This window comes from Pseudonaja textilis, chromosome 3 (assembly GCF_049901715.1).
Source record: "Pseudonaja textilis isolate UNSWEBS1 chromosome 3, rPseTex1.2, whole genome shotgun sequence".
Taxonomy (NCBI): domain Eukaryota; kingdom Metazoa; phylum Chordata; class Lepidosauria; order Squamata; family Elapidae; genus Pseudonaja; species Pseudonaja textilis.
In genome coordinates this window covers 176,009,562-176,028,408 of record NC_141992.1, presented here as the reverse complement: position 1 = coordinate 176,028,408, position 18,847 = coordinate 176,009,562, and the positions used below count along the sequence as shown (strand labels likewise).

At 43.0% G+C, this 18,847-nt stretch overlaps 1 protein-coding gene across 1 annotated transcript in view; it reads right to left on the bottom strand.

Annotated features, from left to right (window-relative positions):
* Positions 1 to 18,847, bottom strand: part of LAPTM4B (lysosomal protein transmembrane 4 beta) — a 44,618-nt gene that overhangs the window by 10,238 nt on the left and 15,533 nt on the right. The window contains exons 2-5 of the mRNA XM_026705927.2: positions 12,989 to 13,100; positions 11,125 to 11,198; positions 8,760 to 8,882; positions 1,436 to 1,534 (exon numbers count right to left, since the gene is read on the bottom strand). Of these exons, the coding sequence (XP_026561712.2) occupies positions 1,436 to 1,534; positions 8,760 to 8,882; positions 11,125 to 11,198; positions 12,989 to 13,100 (408 nt within the window). The remainder of the gene's footprint in view (positions 1 to 1,435; positions 1,535 to 8,759; positions 8,883 to 11,124; positions 11,199 to 12,988; positions 13,101 to 18,847) is intronic.

Here is an 18,847-nt window from a genome sequence, read left to right as displayed (position 1 = left end):
TCATTGAAAAGCAAGTATCGGTCAAAACTTAATTCAAAATTACTTTTCAAGATACTGTATTGATGACCAAGAACTCAGCTGATGCCAGACAACTGAATAATACTATTTATTTATTTATTTATTTATTTATTTATTTATTTATTTATTTATTTATTTGATTTGTCAATCACTTACACGATAATAAGTATAAACATAAGTAAGAATATAGGAAATAGGTACGAATAAATGGGGACAATAGGACAGGGACGGTAGGCACGATGGTGCACTTATGCACGCCTCTTACAGACCTCTTAGGAATGGGGTGAGGTCAATAGTGAATAGTTTGAGGTTAAAGGAGTGGGGGTTAGAGGATGTAACAACAGAGTCAGGTAGTGCATTCCAGGCATTGACCTGAAGCAAATGAAATTTGGAACAAACAACTAAAAATGGTAGGAAGGGATTTTAAGAGTAATTCTGATGAAAAGAAGAGTTGAGATTTATAGCAATAGCATTTAGACTTAGATACCATGGCACAGTACTTTACAGTACCCTCTGAGCAGTTTACAAAGTCCGCATATTACTCCCTACAATATGGGTCCTCATTTTACCGACCTCAGAAGGATGGAAAATGAATCAACCTTATAGCCCCTAAATACCAAATGAGCCAACAGCATATTGAAAAGAAACCTAAACCTTCTGCATCAGGAGAAATATATGCAGATACACAAGAAGTTTACATTCTTAATAACCTGCATCCAAGAAAAGAGAAATCACAATGGGCTATACATTTATTGTAGTAATAATTTTGTCATGAGAACCAAGGACAGAAAACAGAAACGAACTGGAGAAAAGTGGTAAAAGTTTTCAAATATCTGCAAATTACAGTTGTACCCTGCCCACCGTCTGACAGATTCTAGAACAAAATGTAGAGGCACAAAATAGCTAATCAGTCTCCCGACAAACTCCTTACTACCCTTGTTTTCAAACAAAGCATTTTTATGCTCTCTTCCATTATTTTCATTTTATAATTCTGCTTATTAGACTTTTGTAAGGCTGCCATAGGCTGGCATTTTACTGTGCAGCATCTCAACTCCCAATTTTACCTTCATAATTAGAAGACTCTTTAATAATTGAAAAATAAATGAGACAGGGAGATGAAAGGGCACCATGGAAGATTCTGTGGGCAGACTGGCACGCGTTGGCAGCAGAGTCCCTGTGCTTAGTCCATACTCAACAAAGAGGACTAGTTTAAGTGGTGTTTCCCTTGTTCTCTTGTCCACTTCAATATATGGTGGGCAACCTAAATTTAGGCATCCTAAAGCCTCCCAGATTCACTTGATAGTAAACTGGGTAGCAGATAATTTTAACAAACAAACACACAAACAATAAGCCTTCTTCTAGTTCATATTGTTTCCAGTTCATATTGTTAGGGTGGGTAAAAACATGTTATGCTTACCTTGAAAGCTAATGTGATACTTAAACAAAGGAGAAGGATAACAATTAAGCAGATCGAATTCATTGACATAATCTCTTCCTTGTAGGGGAAATTTGCAGGCTGAAAATTAGAAAGAAATTGTTAGCAATCTTATCAAGCTTTCTGCTTTCTATTTTATAATTTTACAACACAAACTTCGTTTAACATGGTTGTATCCTGTGAAATGGAGGGATATTTTACAACTTCAGAATCATTCCATCACAGCTTTTTTGATATGTATGTGCGCCTACAAGTCAATTTTGACTCCTGGTGTTTGCCTGGACCAATCCCTGGAGTTTTCTTGGCAAGGTTTTTTGGAAGTGGGTTGCCACTGCCTTCTTCGAAGGAAGAAAGTAACTGGCTCAAAGTCACTCAGCAGGCTTCATGCCTAAGGCAAAACTAGAACTCATAGCCTGTCAGTTTCCAGCCTAATGCCTTAACCACTACACCAAACCATTTTCAAGTTGTTTCTCATTTCTCATTAATTCCACAGACCTTGAAGTGGATTTTATTAAATGATATTCCAAGGGACCCCCAATCTCCAACCTAATAAGGTAGTCGTCAAGTTACAACCATAATATGGCTCAACTATAACATAATAAGTTATGATAGTTGTAAAATGGGCCAGTAAAATTATCAGTGATATTTTATGACCTTTTTTGCAATGGTTTGTTAAATGAATGCAGTAACCACTCAGATTATTAAATGAATGCCGTGGTCATTAAGCAAACTCATGGCTTGCTATGGGCCAGTTTTGCAGACAACTGGGTGTAAATGCTGGTTTTCAGCAAAATCACAATCACGCATCCACAGGATGCTGCAGATGGTTTTAAACGCAACTTGGTTACCAAGCTCATGAAATCAGAGGTGGCATTCAGCAGGTTCTGACCAGTTCTAGAGAACCGGTAGCGGAAATTTTGAGTAGTTCAGAATACCACCTCTGACTGGCCCCGCCCCCATCTATTCTCTGCCTCCCGAGTCCCAGCTGATCTTCTCTTGTTGCCCTGCACAGGAGAACGGAGCTGGAAAGCAAGTTAGTGGGGTGGGGAAGGAATGGGGATTTTGCAGTATCCTTCCCCTGCCATGCCCACCAAGCCACGCCCACAAAACTGATAGTAAAATTTTTGGAATCCCACTACTGCATGAAATGTGGTCATATGACTTGGGGGGCACGACCATTAGAACTTCAAATTTGGGTCACAAGTATCCCCCCAGTAGATCTGTCGTAACTTTGAACAGTCACTAAGTAACAGGCCATAAGTCAAGGTCTACCTGTAATTTGTTAAAACAAGGAGAAAAGATTAGGAGAAAAGTAGATTTAACAGTCAGCATACACAGGAGGAAAATGAGTTTTCAGAACCATAAACTTAATTTGAAAACATCATTCAAACTTCTCAAATAAAAATATTGACACAAACTGGGAATAGTAATCTCCACAGTCCTATAAGGACCATGCAGTATTTACATAATTGTATGGGACAGAAGGCAAGAAAAGATGGTGCTTTTGGAATGGATACTTGTGTAGGACTTTGGGCATCTTGTATCCATAACGTCCAATTTCCAGTAAAACTAAACATCAAACTCCAGCAGAGTTTCTGGATGCGACAAAATTCTGTTTCATGTGTTGAATTAAGTATGAGTCATAGATTGGATTCACACATTGTATAAATTACTCTAAATTGTAATTTGTTTGGTTTTGACTTAATCTGTTGCGTAAATCCAGGCAGCTGTGATTTATTCACTAAGCTGTGGCTAGAATTCAGCAATTAGGATATTGGGCAGGAATTTACCTCTCCACCCAGTTAAGACCATGTTGCGATTGTCATTCTCAAAACCTAAGTTGTCCCAAATATTGTTTTGAGAATAAAACAAAGAAGCAGAGAGAAACCTGTATCCTATTTCCAATTCCTTCGACAAGTTATGCAATGAAAGTGTAAAACTCATATATAATCTTCATCTTCATCACACAATTGGAAAAGGCTATTAAGGGCATTAAGTCCTACCACTTTCCCCAAGAAGCAATCTAAGTTAAAGCATTTCTGACACATTCTTGAACATGCCTTCACTTTTTTGTGTCATTGGCCTTACTATCAAACTGCTATTATTCTTCCTGATATTCATTCCAAGTTTTAATTTTAAAACCCTTTTCTGAATCCTGTGTCTAAGATTATCTATTATGAAGATGGTGCTCTTGTCTACAAGGTTGTCCTAAACTTACAACTGTAACATTTAAAGTTATGAGCTACCCCAAAAAGGGAGCTTACGACCAAGATCTGAGGTTCCAATGGTTGAACCCATCCCCCACCCCCGTGGTCATGTGACTGCACTTAGAGGTATTTAGCAACATGGCTGCATTTATGGCCATTTTCAGTGTTCTCCAGTCATTTGGTTTTGCTGAAAAACCAAAAAAAAATTGGCAAAACTGCAGCACTTAACAACTGTGGTGTTGGCATATACAATGGACACATTTGCTTAACTGCCAGAAATAAGTCATAGAATTGGGTTGGTCACATGAACAAACCATTTTACAATCATTGCTATTATGACCATAATGGACAGTTTCCTTCACAGACATAACCAAAAGAACTACCTGTGTGACATCTTAGAAACTATTAACCACCCCATCTGAATCTTCATGTGATGGTCAGACCTGGACACAATGGTCTCTTCCTCAATAGCAATAGCACTTAGACTTATATACCACTTCATAGTGCTTTACAGCCCTCTCTAAGTGGTTTATAGTCAGCATATTGCCCCCAACTATCTGGGTCCTCATTTTACCGACCTCAGAAAGATGGGAGGCTGAGTCAACCTAGAGCCTGATGAGATTTGAATTGCCAAATTGCAAGTATCCAGTAGTTAGCAGAAGTAGCCTGCAGCACTGCCTTCCAACCACTGCGCCACCACGGCTCAAAGAAGCAACTGCAACTCCTCACTGAATGTATCCGTCTTTGTAACTTTACAATGCAATCAACAGTGATCTTTTAAATTGGCATTTTAAATTACAGAATACTGGAGGGAGAAAAGGAGAGCTTTTTTTCATTTCCAAAGTTTGCAGCAATAAATTATTTGACGTTTTCTGCCAGATTCATTTACACACAAATATTTCTGCGTGCCTTTCTCTTTTGCCAAATGCTAGCAAGACATTTTCCTCATTTGGAATTTCACTGAAGTGCACCAACTGTTTAATCCCACCAGATGAAGTATAACAGATTGAAGATAAACATTGTACAAGCATGCTTTCACTTCTCTATTTAAAGAGAAACTACTCGAGTGCCAAACTAATCTTTTCATCACTCTTCACTTTGTTGGGAATACATGCCTATTTTTGCAGGATGGTAGTTTGGTCTCTCCTCTCATACAAAGTGTTGCCCAATTCAAACAATGTTCAGCATCTGTTGGACAAAAGTCACTCAAATTTGCTTGCCCTGGGATACAGAGTTTGCTGCAGGTACAGGGGAGATGGCTAGGGGTGCGGGGTGGTGGTCTTGTCTAGTTATCTGGGAACGGTTTGAATCTGTTGAGCTGAGGAAGTGGACAGGTCATCACTGGAAGTTGTAAAGAAGAGATTGGACAACCATTTGCCTGAAATAGTATAGAATCTCCTGTTTGAGCAGGCTGTTGAACTAGAAAACATCCATGGTCCCTTCCAACCAGGGGTGGGATTCAGTTTTTTCCACAACCGGTTCTGTGGGCGTGGCTTAGTTGGTGGGTGTGGCTTGGTGGTCATGTGACTGGGTGGGCATGGCCAACTCGACATTCCTTATGTCAAGGGGCACTTCTCCTCACCTGTCCTCCTGACAGTAGGGATGCTGCAATGGTCATAAGTGTGAAAAATGGTCATAAGTCACTTTTTTCAGTGCCATTGTAACTTTGAATGGTCACTAAATGAATTGTTGTAAGTCAAGGATTACCTGTACAAAAATACACAAAGCTTCTTTGCTTGCAAAAAGCTGCCCTAAATACCAATCATTAGATTAAAAATACCTGCAAACCAGAGTTACAAATCAGGCCGGGTGCCAGAGCACCTTGAGGAATGAAAGTAGTTAAAATGCAGTGATAAATATCAAGCAGCCACTTCTTGCTCATAAAGCAAAACCCTTTAGCAGAGAGGTCATTTAAGCTCTCCAGAAAGAGCACACCCAGGAAAAGCAATCCTTAGATCCATTTGCACCACTTAAAAATACCAGCTGGTCTCACTCACCTCACAAGATATCCTAAGGAAATCATCCAGATTTAAGGAAAGGTCACATGCCGCCCAGAAAGGCAGTAAAAAAAAATCAGTGCCAAGCTTGCATCCTGCCTCTTGGAAGTATACCCCAAAAGCACAGTGCCAGATAGTACTAAAGCAATGAGGAAGACCCCCTTCCCAGATAGAAAAAGAAACCAAGAGGCAGGAAAAATTCAAACACAATACAAATTAAATCACAACAGTAGTTCTTGCTTGTTGAAACTGAATAGGGAAAATTATCCTATCAATAAACACAGGATTAAACTTCATCAAGCACAGAATTAACCTTCACCAAAAACCAGTTTTAGACCAAAACTCAGAAAGGGTATGTAAACTCACGTTTGAATGTCAATCTTTCTAGGCAGCCAAGAAGCCTTGCTGAATGTCACTCATCTTGGTTCCCTGTCACTAAAAGCTTTGCTTCATTATTCAATTATTTCTTCAAAGTGCTGATTGTCCAGGGAAGTATTTCCTCCCAACAGCAGTATAAAAATCTTAAAACAACCCTTCCCCTTTAAGAAAGCCAAGCCTCAGAAGCTCTGGAGATACTAAGTCTAGGCTGTCTGCCAAGAATGTTATACGGGTGGGGAAAAAAAGAAAAGGAGATTGCTTCTAACTACCTGTTCTCCGAACTGCTTAGAAAGTTAACAAGGGGTTCTATAGAACTGAATAGAACCGGCAGAATCCCACCCCTGCTTCCAACTCTGTTATTCTGGAATAGTTTGCCTCCTGGAATTATGGGGGCAAAAATAAACTGGATAACCATTTGACCAAGGCCTCCTACCTTGAGCAGGGGGTCAGACTGGAAGACTCAGAGGTTCCTTCCAGCCCTATGATTCTTTTTTTTTTAAATTTTTATTGGTTTTTAAGACAAACATAGACAAACAAAATATAAAAACATCAAGCCATCTTCCATATATATATATATATACATACAGTGTGTCGGTTGGTTTACAAATTGTTTTGTGCTTCCATTTCGTAGCAGCCCTATGATTCTTTGATCACTGCATTTTGCACTGGGTGAAGCTTTCAAATACTTTCCCACAGCACTCCCCACATAGGGTACATTATAGTAGTCCAATCAGGAGGTGATTAGAGTATGAATGATTGTGAGCAGAGCCTTCCAATCTAAGAATGGGTGCAACTGACGTGAAAGCTGTGCAAAAGGCCTCCTATTCACAACTGCCACTTGCTCTTAGAGCGGGAGCCACAAGTCTAAAAGGACCTCCAAATTGCACACTGGGTTTGTCAGATCTCACTCCCCCAATTGGCACAACTCTGCTCTACAAATTGAATTGGTTGCCCGCTTGCTTCTGACAGAAGGAAAAGACTGGAGTCTGATTAGCATACTACTAAACTCTAAAAAGGGACACGGTGGTTCAGTGGCTAAGATACTGAGCTTGTCGATCAGAAAGGTCAGCAGATCAGTGATTCGAATCCCTAGCGCCATGTAACGGAGTGAGCTCCTGTTATTTGTCCCAGCTTCTGCCAACCTAGCAGGTTCGAAAGCATGTAAAAATGCAAGTAGAAAAATAGGGACCACTTGGGGGAGTGGGTAGCAGCATTCCGTGCACCTTCGGTGTTTAGTCATGCCGGTCACATGACCATGGAGATTCCTTCAGACAGCACTGGCTTTGTAACGGAGATGAGCACTGCCCCCTACAGCTGGAAATGACTAGTACGTATGTGCGAGGGGAACTTTTACCTTTTAGAACTCTTTCAGGCTGCTACAGAGTTAGAGCTAGTCCCCCCTTAAAAAAAACTTGCTCTTTTGGGGTAACTTTTGGAGCAAAGAGAAATTGAAAAATGAAAGCATTGCAATATTAAAACCATCTGCAATACATTCTGTGCCCCTCTGAGTGGGACACATTTTCCAACGTTGTCCAACATTGTATTTTTGAGCATTCTCCCCTTCCCATTAATCCTGTTGCTTCCCCCTCTTCCCCGCTTTGCAGAATATAATTTAGGACATTTCCCATTCCAGGGAAAAGATGGGGCTTAAATATAAACGGGGGAAATTATTCCTTCATATGAGATTAAGTAGCATTTTGGCAGTGCATATTTTCTTTTGGCAAAATGTTCTTCCTATCATTTCCTGGAGCAGTGGAATCTGATTTAGCATTCTTGACATTCTGATCCAAACATTTTCACATATGCGAAATAGGTTGGCAATTACTATAACAGCAAAAGGAGGGATTAGAGATACAGATATCTATGTTTTTGATACTCTTGCCACTTCTAATGCTGATCTGCATTTGCTGTTATCCTGAAAGCACCCCCACCCCACCAAAGTGCCAGTTTCAGCCACCACCACCACCCCAAAAAGTTTTCTCTCAAATTATAGGAAGAAACAAATGTTGCCTTTGCTCTCTATAAGAATTTTTAGAGTACTATAGGTTCTACAGAGTGCTAGAAACATCTGACAGAGAACAGGAATGCATGGGGCTACTGATATTCTTATGATCTTATGTTTAGCCCGAGATGTGTGGCCAGGTGAATCTCAGGGGTGGGATTCTAACAGTTCGCACCTATTCGCTAGAACTAGTTGTTAATATTCTAAGCAGTTCGGAGAACCGGTTGTTAGAAGAAATTACTGGCCTAATCCTGTAAGGAAGGCGGGAAGGAAACATTCTGGTGTTGCTTACAGAAACTGCCTCTCCGTTAACCCTTATTAAATTCTTGGCAGGACTAGACTTCCTGTCTCAGGAACATCTCTGGAGTTTTTTTCCCCTCTTTGCTGGTACTTTGCTTGTGTGGAGTGACCATTCAAAGTTACAATGGCACTGAAAAAAGTGACATGACCGTTTTTCACACTTACGACGGTTGCAGCATCCCCACAGTCATGAGAGGCCAGGAGAGGAGATGTGTGACTCAATGTGATGATATTGAGTTGGCCACGCCCACCCAGTCACATGACCACCAAGCCACGCCCACCAACTAAGCCATGCCCACAGAACTGGTTGTTAAAAATTTTGAATCCCACCCCTGGTGAATCTTATTCTCATTGTCTGTGAATGAAGTCTACAACAATCATTAATATAAAGAGTTTGATTATTGAATAAGAAAGTATTTTACCAGTTGCTGCAGATAATCCCGAACTGTGTTTGGATAAACCAGTATGCTGATAGCAACTAAAGTGTTGAGTGCAAAATCAAAGATTTGGTAACAGAAAAAAGGGATGATCCAGGCCGCATGTTGCTAGACATAAAAAAATAAAGAGAGGAGAAAATACTGTAGTTACTTATAGAATTTTAATGCAATTTTTAATCATTTTTCTGAACAGGTCAAAGGGCGCCATCCATAAAAAGAATTACATTATAAAATATTGGAGATCTTTCAATCAAATCAATGGGCAGGAATAAAAAAAAGGCTTTTCATTCAAGGACCAGCACATTTCATCCAAACCAACATCTATATTTTATTAGGTTTAAGTTAGTCATAAAATATAAATTAATCTTGAACTACTTCATATATTCCTTCTCTTTAGAACAAATACATTAAATGAACATCTTTTTATTAATATTTTTTACAGAACATAGTTATGAGTATAAATATTACTATTTATAAGGGCACAATGTTAAGTAAAGTGTTATAGTAAAGCAGATTAACCTTAAGAATAATTTATATGTATTCACTAGTTGATATATAAATGATTATCCTTAAAATCAAGTTTTCCTGAAAAGTTTATGGAGATTCTCAATCATTCCAAATCATTTTCAAAAAGTAACTGGACTTTCTTGTTTTGTTTTTTTCCCTTGAAGACATTACCCCCAAGCTCCGTTTTCTCTGGCAGAGGGCTGCAGGAGGCTCTTCCAGCTCAAAATGGGGTCCATAACCCCCCCGAGCTTCGTTTTTGCTGGCAGCGGACCACGCCCACCCCATCCCACTTCCCCTACCCGGCCCGCTGGGGTCAAACACAACCCTGATGCAGCCCTCAATGAAATTGAATTTGACATCCCTGACAAGGAGAACAAACCTATCAGGACAAGATTCAGCAGTCCATCTACATTTGAAAGACAAAGGCCACTGTTTTGAAGACAACAAAGTCCACATTCTGGATAGACACTGCTGGTGTGGAAGAGGAGTCAAAGAGGCCACCTACGTTAAAATTGAACAGCCCTCTCTTAATAGAGAGGGAGGGATACAAAACGATCTATCTCCTATTTACAGCACAGTCCTTTCAACAGTTGCAAGAAGGTTCCACAACCATTTGCACTATTCAAGTCACCCTGAAGGCATAGATAAACCTCTAAGTGGCCTCAACGGTTCTCAGAGAGAATGGTAATGACCAGATGACTGCAAGGAATATAAATCATTCCATTCACTACCATTCAGTCAGAACTGAAGGAGCTTCTTGGATGAGAAGCAAAACATCTTCAAGGAAAAAACAAGAAAGTCCAGTTGCTTTTTGAAAAGCACCTTTGGGATATTTTCCTGAAAAGTTTTTCAAAGCAATTTACTGGTCCTAAGAAAAGTTCACAATGCTTACAGTTGTTATTCTAGGAAGCCTGTCTCAACTAGGCGCTCTTTATATTGGGTTATAATTTTTAGAATTTCCACCTATCGTGGCCACAGAAGTGATAATCAAACATAACTGGAGGGCATTAGATTATGGAATCCATCCTCCTCTATAATTAATTTTGGCCAGGGATGTCAAACTGAAGGACTGCAGGCTGAAACTGTCCCACAGGGTGCCTTGGAAACAGCAAAGGACCGGCCTTTGGTGTCTCTGCCCGTGAAAATGGAACTTGGAAGGGCCACACGCGGATTCCATTTTCACTGGCACAGGGCTAGCAAAACAAGCTAAAAGCAAAACAAAAGGAGAAATTTTGCATTTGAGCATGCAAGAAGGGACCGGAAAGGAGAAAGACAAAGAAAAAAGAAGGAAAAATGGGAAGACAGCAAGGAAGGAAAAATAAGGAAAGAGAGGAAGGAAGGAAGGAAGGAAGGAAGGAAGGAAGGAAGGAAGGAAAGTTGGTTATAATGAGAGGGAGGGAGGGTCTGAGAGAAGTCCTGCCTTAGCACTTGGCCACCACAGGTGCCTCCTGAACTGGCCATGCCCATTCTGGCCAAATACACACACCCCAAGGTCAAACACAACCCTGGTGCGGCCTTCAATTAAATTGAATTTGACACCCCGATCTACGCTAACTTCTTTATATACAGTATTTCTAAATGCAGCCTCATGCTCTGGTGTATGCATCTCCTTGACAATGTGTAATATCTTTCCTCCTTATGCAAAGTACATCTTTATTCCATCATGTTTTGGGCCTAACTGACTGTAGATAATCCTTCTTTATGAGTGTCTAGCTTTCTTTGTGCTTCCCACCCCCCCCCACCCCCCCGCTTTGTGGTCTGCTGCCCAACATCTCACGACTTATGGACCGGTTTCAAAGTAAGTTAATTAAGACAGAATACAACGCCCTACATTATGCCTCACCTTATATGCACCGTAGGTGGCCATCGCACAAATGAGAATCATGAGAAGAGAGACCGCAGTTGCAATACACATATCTGAAATAAATAATGAATCAGTCACAGCCCTGTGGAAAGCCAGCATTTTGTTTTACTAAATAAAATGTGTTCATTATTATTAGTCCCCAAGGAAAACATTCAGAGATTCAATCGAAACTGCTGTCTTAATAGCATTCCATCTTTTTAACAATACACAATGGTACCAGAGGCCACAGAAATCAAGATTGCTTTTTTTCCTCTTAAACAAGCCTCTCCTTGTTTATGAAACATGAACTGGCCTGAGACAAAACTGGATTTTCCTGGGTATTATTAGAAGGTGTTTCCGGCCTAGTTTCTGCTCCTTTGGCCCAGAAAGTATTTTCTGGTGCAGGAGCATCCTCTGCTGGAGAACTTGGCTTGAAGTGATGTGTCCAAATATTTTCAGACTAATGCTTGCAGAAGATTGCAATTTTGGACCACACAGCTCTTTGGCCTGAGAAAAACATGCCTGAGCTAAACCCCACCCGCTTAACTCTATATTCTTAACGCCACCAAACTGATATCTTTTTCCACATTTATGTCTCAGAACTATCAATCCAACTTCAGCACCTTCTCCATTCTGGGGCTGCTCCATCCTCATCATCCTCATCACTAACTTATGCTCTTTTTTATATATAAAAAATATTTTATTAATATAAAATAGAAATAAAGATTGTGAAAAAATGGGAAAGGAAAGATAAAGGGAATAGAACATAGAATATAGAATATAGAACAATTGAGTTGGAAGTTGGAAAAAAGTGAATGAAGGTGGGGGGGAATAAAAAAGAAACAAAAAGCAGTGACTTCCAACATTTTTTGGGTGCAGTAAGACAGGGACCCCCAACCCCCAGGCCCCAGCCTATCTTTATGTGGGGACACTGTGGCTCAGTGGTTTAATGATGCTGAAACTGCAGAACAGAAATGGTCTGCACTCAGGTGGTTCGAGCTTTGCACTATAAGATGGAGTGAGCTCCTGTCGCTCGATCCTGCCCACCCAGCAGTTCAAAAACATGCAATATTGCAAAAAGATAAATGGGTACCACTTCAGTGACTAACTGCATTTGTATGTGTGGAGAGCAGAAGATGGTGCTGGACCTAGCCAGATGCAAGACAACAAAACACAGGGTGAGGTAAAACTGGCGGAGGGGCCTGAAAGAACTAGCAACCTGAGTGCCACTAGTCAGCTGGTCAAAGTTGAGTTTGCCCTGTATAATGTACCACAGATAGGCATGCAAGTATCGAACAGAATGAACTAGCAATTTTCGCTGTCAGGACTGCCTTATACCTAGCATTTGTAGATTTCCCTGATATTGCATGCCATATGCTAAATCAGAGGTCTCCAAACTTGGCAACTTTACGACTTGTGGACTTCAACCCCCATTATTCTTGTGTACTTCATAGCTGGCTGGACAATTCTGGGAGTTGAAGTCCCCAAATCTTAAAGTTTAGGGACCCCTGTGCTAAATAAATATTACCTATTCTTTTTTGGTGTTGCAAAAATGTTGGACACCATTAGATGTCAGCCAACTATTTCTCTATTTCTTTGCTGCCATCTACTGGTCTTCTATTTTTTAGGGGGAGCCCAACCTTTTCCAAGCTGAATCTCAACAGGCAAGGCAGCCTGTTTTAATTAAAGTCTTCTGTATAAATATCATCTTTAATAGTATTGTCTCAAGAACTTTCAGAGAAGGTTCAGCCCCCATATATATACACACAGTAATATTATGCCAGTTGTGAAAGTGCTGCCCTGGCACAATACCAGTTTAACAGGAGCCAGATTGTAAATTACTAATGAAATGATATATACTTACTGGCATCATCCATAAATTCAAAGTCATTGCTTAATTCAGTACCCGCTAAGTGATACTGGCCAGGATCTGTCAAGGCGCTCAATATAATCAGCAGAACCACTGCATTGAGGATCTGGGTAAGAAAAGAGAGAGAAAAAGTGGGAGGGGTGAATCAGAAGATCAGAATAGCAATTCTGAGATTGTGTTCTATGATGGAAATCACTAGAAGGGAGCATATTTTGTATTTTTATTCTATAATGTATACTTAAAGTCAGGTTATATTTCTGATATACTTAAATGAGCACATATTTTCATTCTGCCAGATATAAAAATACAGGTGGCACCCTGAGCCAGAAAATCCAGAAGGCATAAATATGAACATCATGACCCTTCTCTAGAGATTTTATTTGAAAATGTGTTCCCTTTTCAAATATGCATAACCATTCTAGGATGTTAGATGCATGATAATTCCATTTGGCAAGAACAATCTAACTGGATTAATGTTACAGATGATTTTTCCCCCGCCTCTCTCCCTCCCCTCCCCCTTGGTCATTATTGGACCAGCCCTATGATAGCTTACCTCAACAAAAACTCTAAATAGCAGACCGTTAAAGCAAGTCTTAAGATTTTATGTTGTTTATAATTTAGGGTGACTTTTAATGATAACCAAGCTTTTAAATATATTCCTGTGCCATATGCCAACTGTAATCAAATGGCACACATTGTAAGAAGCAATTGCTTTAATTTTCAGATCAGGAGATAAATTCTAATTGATAAAGAATGCTAAGATTTTTAGGATGATTAATAGATAAGAAAAATATTCTACAATGAAAACAAACTGCAGCAGGGAGGAAGGATTAGGATCAGGTACCTAATCAGGAAACAAATGACTCTGGGTGGTGAATTGGAAATTCAAACCACAAAGCAACGGAGTGACTGAAAAAGAAATAAGAACCGATGAAAGGCTCAAATACAGAACATAAAAAACCTTGTCCCAATTCTAAATCACAAGGTATAGTTTCCGCTATAGAACTGTGCAGTTTTGGATATGGGTTTAATGAAAAATTCCCTGATTAGACCAGCAAGGCCAAATTTCCCTTGGTTATTGGAAAAATAGAAATACGAAACAAAAGGAAGGCAATGGTCTAAATGACATCAATACACTCTAGCAAAATTATTTATTTACTACCTCTTTGAATACAACATGTTCTTGAGTTTCAGTTCAAGGTCAGGGCTGACTTCAGAGAGTATACCTATTTTTCTTCCCCTTTTCTTCTCATTCTCCTAAGTTTTAGAGAATATCCAGGATAGTTGGTGTTATGTCCCTGGAACTTGCCAAAGTCCCCACCCAGGTCCGTTCATGCTGCGGGGGCGTTTGCTGCCCCTCATTGGCTGGCCTCCCTCGACGGCCGGCTATAAAAGCCAGCTGCAGGGTCCGGCCAGCCGCTGATCGCTGTGAGCCTGCTCCAGGCAGGGCTAACACGTTCAGTCCTTTATTGTTACAATAAAGTCTTGTTGCATCCAGCCCTGGTTTAGCCTCTCATTGCTCAACTACAACACTGGCGACGAGGATGGGATGGCTACCAGAGGCAATTCGCAACAGCTGAAATCACTAAAACCACTGAGCCGCAGCCGCGCCGCCGGAGAGCTCGGTCAGCAAGAGCGAAAGTAATAAACGTCTGTAGCCGCTTGTTAGCAAGCTACAGGGGAAAGTGAAGCGCTGCGAGCCGCAGCCGCTCAACACAAAAGAGCGCGAAATTCAAACGGCTGTCGTTTGGATTTCTTGCCGGAATACAGCGCGGTGCTGTTATTCCGAGTCACTGACACTTACGCAGGCGTGAAATTCAAAGCGCTATCAGAGGCGGCAAGCCATCACCGCCTACGCTCTCCAGGAGCGCGAAATTCAAAACGCTGCCAACAGCCGTTGCAGCTTAGCCACAATTGTAGCCCAGAGAGAGAGCAGAGAGGTTCTGTGGAGCCTCTCCAGAGCTGTAGTCACTAGCCTGACAAGAGCACAAGGTGCCATTTTGTTGTCCCAGAGAGATTTCTCAACAGCATAACGCGCAGGAGTCCGCATCATGAACTCCAACCCAGCCTTCCCACCGTTCAAGCCGGAAGAAGAAAAGTGGGAGTCATACAAGAATCGTTTTAACCACTACATCAACGCTATTGGTCTGGCTGATGCTGGGGAGCACAGAAAAAAGTCATTCTTCCTCAGTTATTGCGGAGCCATCGTTTTTGATACTGCCACAGCACTCGTCGCGCCACGTGAGTTAAAGAATGTCCCCTGGGCAGAATTGCTAGAGATTCTCACCAATCATTACTCCCCCAGACCATCACAAATCGCGAGGCGTTTCACCTTCCGGATGAGGAAGCAAGCGGAAAAGGAAACCGTCAACCAATATATGGCCGCCTTGAGGACTGCAGCCCTCCACTGCGGGTTCGGGAACTATCTTGATGACATGCTCCTTGACCAGCTCGTCTGCGGGGTCAAAGACCTTCACCTCCAAAGGCGACTACTCGCCAGGAAGGACCTCAACCTTTCCCAGGCCGTCGAGGAAGCCTTGGCAGCAGAGCTGGCAACCCAGTCAGCCACTGAAATTCAAGGTCCCGTTCCCAAACAAAGCTGCGCCACCATTCATTCAGAAGAGGTAGTCAACGAAGACGACCCTAACGATCAAACAGACATCCACTGCCTCACCCATGCCAAACAACCACAGGCAGGAGCCAGGCAAGAAACCAACAGCGCACCCAAACACATCATCCTGTGCCTATCCTGTGGCGGTCCTCACTCGAGAGCTACGTGCAAATTCAAGGGTGCCATCTGTAACCATTGTCACAAAAAAGGCCACATCGCTAGAGTCTGCCAGGCCGCGCACAATTCAGCACAAAAGGTTCCTTCCTTTTCCCATTCTGGGCCCCAAAGGCAAGTACTAAATTGTCACACTTGCTACCATGCTAACCACACCTGTCACTCTATTAGTAAAATAACACTCTCCATTTTATTAGAAGGTAAACCTTGTTGTATGGAGGTTGACACGGGGTCAGCGCTCTCAATCATCTCTTGGAGCACCCTCAAGAAAATCCAGCCCAGACTATCCAGAAACCAGCTCCAGAAGTGCCAGATCTCCTTGAGGGATTATCAGGAAAAGACATTCCAGTACTCAGCAAAGGCAAGTTCCTTGTTAATTTTAAAGCTTTCAAAGGCCACCTGCCTCTAGTGGTAGTTAACGGCAACCTCCCCAGTCTTCTGGGGCTTGATTGGTTCCCCTACCTCGGCCTAGGGTTAACAGGAGTCCATGCTGTCTCAGCTTCTGACACTGACTCCTTATTCACTGACTACTCAGACGTATTCAGCAATGAGTTAGGGTGTTATAAGGGTACCCCCATCTCGTTTGCAGTTGACCCCCAAGCGGTCCCAGTCCGGCTGAAACCGCGCAGAGTCCCATTCGCCATTCGGCCTAAACTAGACGCAGAGCTCGATAAATTATTAAAGCAAGGGGTCATTGAGCCGACAGACTTCGCCAAATGGGAGACGCCAATTGTCACACCCCTTAAAAAGGATGGCAGCCTGAGAATTTGTTCAGATTACAAAACAACAATCAACCGCTTTCTACAAGTTAGCGCGTACCCAGTCCCGGTCATTCAACATTTATTGCATACCTTTGAGCCTGGCAACATTTTTGCCAAATTGGACATGTCACAAGCGTATCAACAGTTCCCTGTTGACAACCAAACAGCCGAACTGCAGACCATTGTGACCCACAGGGGTGCATTCCGGTGCAAGCGTCTCCAGTTTGGCGTAAGTGTTGCCCCGGGCATCTTCCAATCCCTCATGGAGCGTATACTACAGGGCCTCCCTGGCATAGTACCCTACTTCGACGACATATTGGTCTCGGCCAGGGACAGACCCCAACTCTTCCAGAGAGTCAGAGCAGTGTTAGACAGGTTCAGACAGCATGGCCTCAAATTAAAAAAAGGAGAAATGTGCCATTGCCACTAGACAGGTGGACTTTCTGGGCTATAGAATTGACGCCTCAGGCATTCACCCCCTAGAGTCCAAGGTCAAGGCAATTCATGAGGCACCCACGCCAACCACTAAAGCCGAGCTACAAGCCTTTTTGGGATTATTGAACTTTTATGCATCATTTCTACCTCACAAGGCATCAGTAGCAGAGCCTTTACACAGGCTCTTAGATAAAAAAGCACCTTGGCACTGGGGACACAAGGAAGACACCGCTTTTCGCGCAGTCAAATCACTGCTCACATCTGACGCGGTCCTTATTCAATTTGACCCACACCTTCCACTGGTACTAGCCGCGGATGCATCCCCTTTTGGGATTGGCGCCGTATTAAGCCATAGACTACCCAACGGCTCTGAGGCACCAATCGCCTTCTTTTCCAGAACGCTCTCAGCGACAAAGCGTAACTATAGACAGATCGACAAGGAGGCTTTAGCCGCAGTGGCCGCGGTTAAGAAATTTCATGAATTCCTGTTTGGCCACAACTTTGAGCTAATCATGGACCACAAGCCTCTCCTGGGTCTTCTTTCCGGAGACAAGCAGGCTCCCCAAGTGTTGTCTCCCAGAATGACAAGGTGGACCTTGTTCCTGGCGGCTTATTCGTACAAGCTCATCCACCGCCCAGGAAAAACGTTAAGCCACGCAGACGCCCTCAGCCGCTGCCCCCTGCCAGCTCCAGCGGAAGACCCGGCCCCGGTCCATGCCATCTTCGATGTCACCGAGCTCGACCTTCCTGTCACCGCCCTCGACATCGCCACCAAATCCAAGACGGACAAAACCATCGCCCAGGTACTGGACTGGGTGAGGAGGGGGTGGCCGGGCTCTAACCTCGCAGCCGAATTCACACCTTTTAAGACCCGTCAACAGGAACTGTCTAGCATACAGGGCTGCCTGCTGTGGGGCACCCGGGTTGTTATTCCGGCCTCACTTCGCACACCAGTCTTAGAGGCACTACACGAGGGCCACCCGGGCATCGTCCGGATGAAGGCATTGGCACGGAGCTACGTCTGGTGGCCTGGCTTGGACGATGACATCGTCAAGTGGGTAAGCTCATGCCAACCCTGCCAGGAATCCAGACCATCCCCTCCAGTCACCACCCCACAAAGTGGGAGAGCGCCAACGCGCCTTGGTCAAGGCTACACATTGACTTAGCGGGTCCAATACACGGCAAAACCTTCTTGGTGGTCGTAGATTCATACTCTAAATGGATTGATGTGGCCCAACTATCTACGACCACCATGCTAGCAGTTACCAAGGCTCTAACTCGCCTATTCGTAACACACGGGCTACCAGATACCATAGTTTCGGATAACGGCCCCCAGTTTGCCTCAACAGAATTTAGCCGTTTCGCCACAAATCTTGGCATCCGACATATCTTCACGGCTCCCTTCCATCCTGCCAGCAACGGACTGGCGGAGAGAGCCGTTAGATCCACAAAAGAAGCGTTAGCCAGATTCAGCAAAGAAGATTGGCATCACAGACTCTCCCGTTTCTTGCTAAGCCAACACTCGACCCCTTGCATGGTCACCAACAAATCCCCTGCTGAACTTCTGATGGGTAGACGCCTAAGAACTGTGTTGGATAGGCTCCACCCTCACTATTGCCCTGACACCCCTCTCGCTTCAATGACGGGGGTCAGAGATTTTGTCTTGCAGGAACATGTATTTGCAAGGAACTATGCCGGAGACCCACTGTGGATTCCAGGAGTGATAGTAGCCATCACCGGCCCCCGGTCGTACCGAGTCCAGCTGGAAGACGGCCGCATCTGGAGAAGACACCTGGACCAGCTAAGGAAGCGACAGGGTACCTTCGCCAGTGTCGGATCGTGGGCTCAGGTCGACCCCCAGGTGCCACGCTA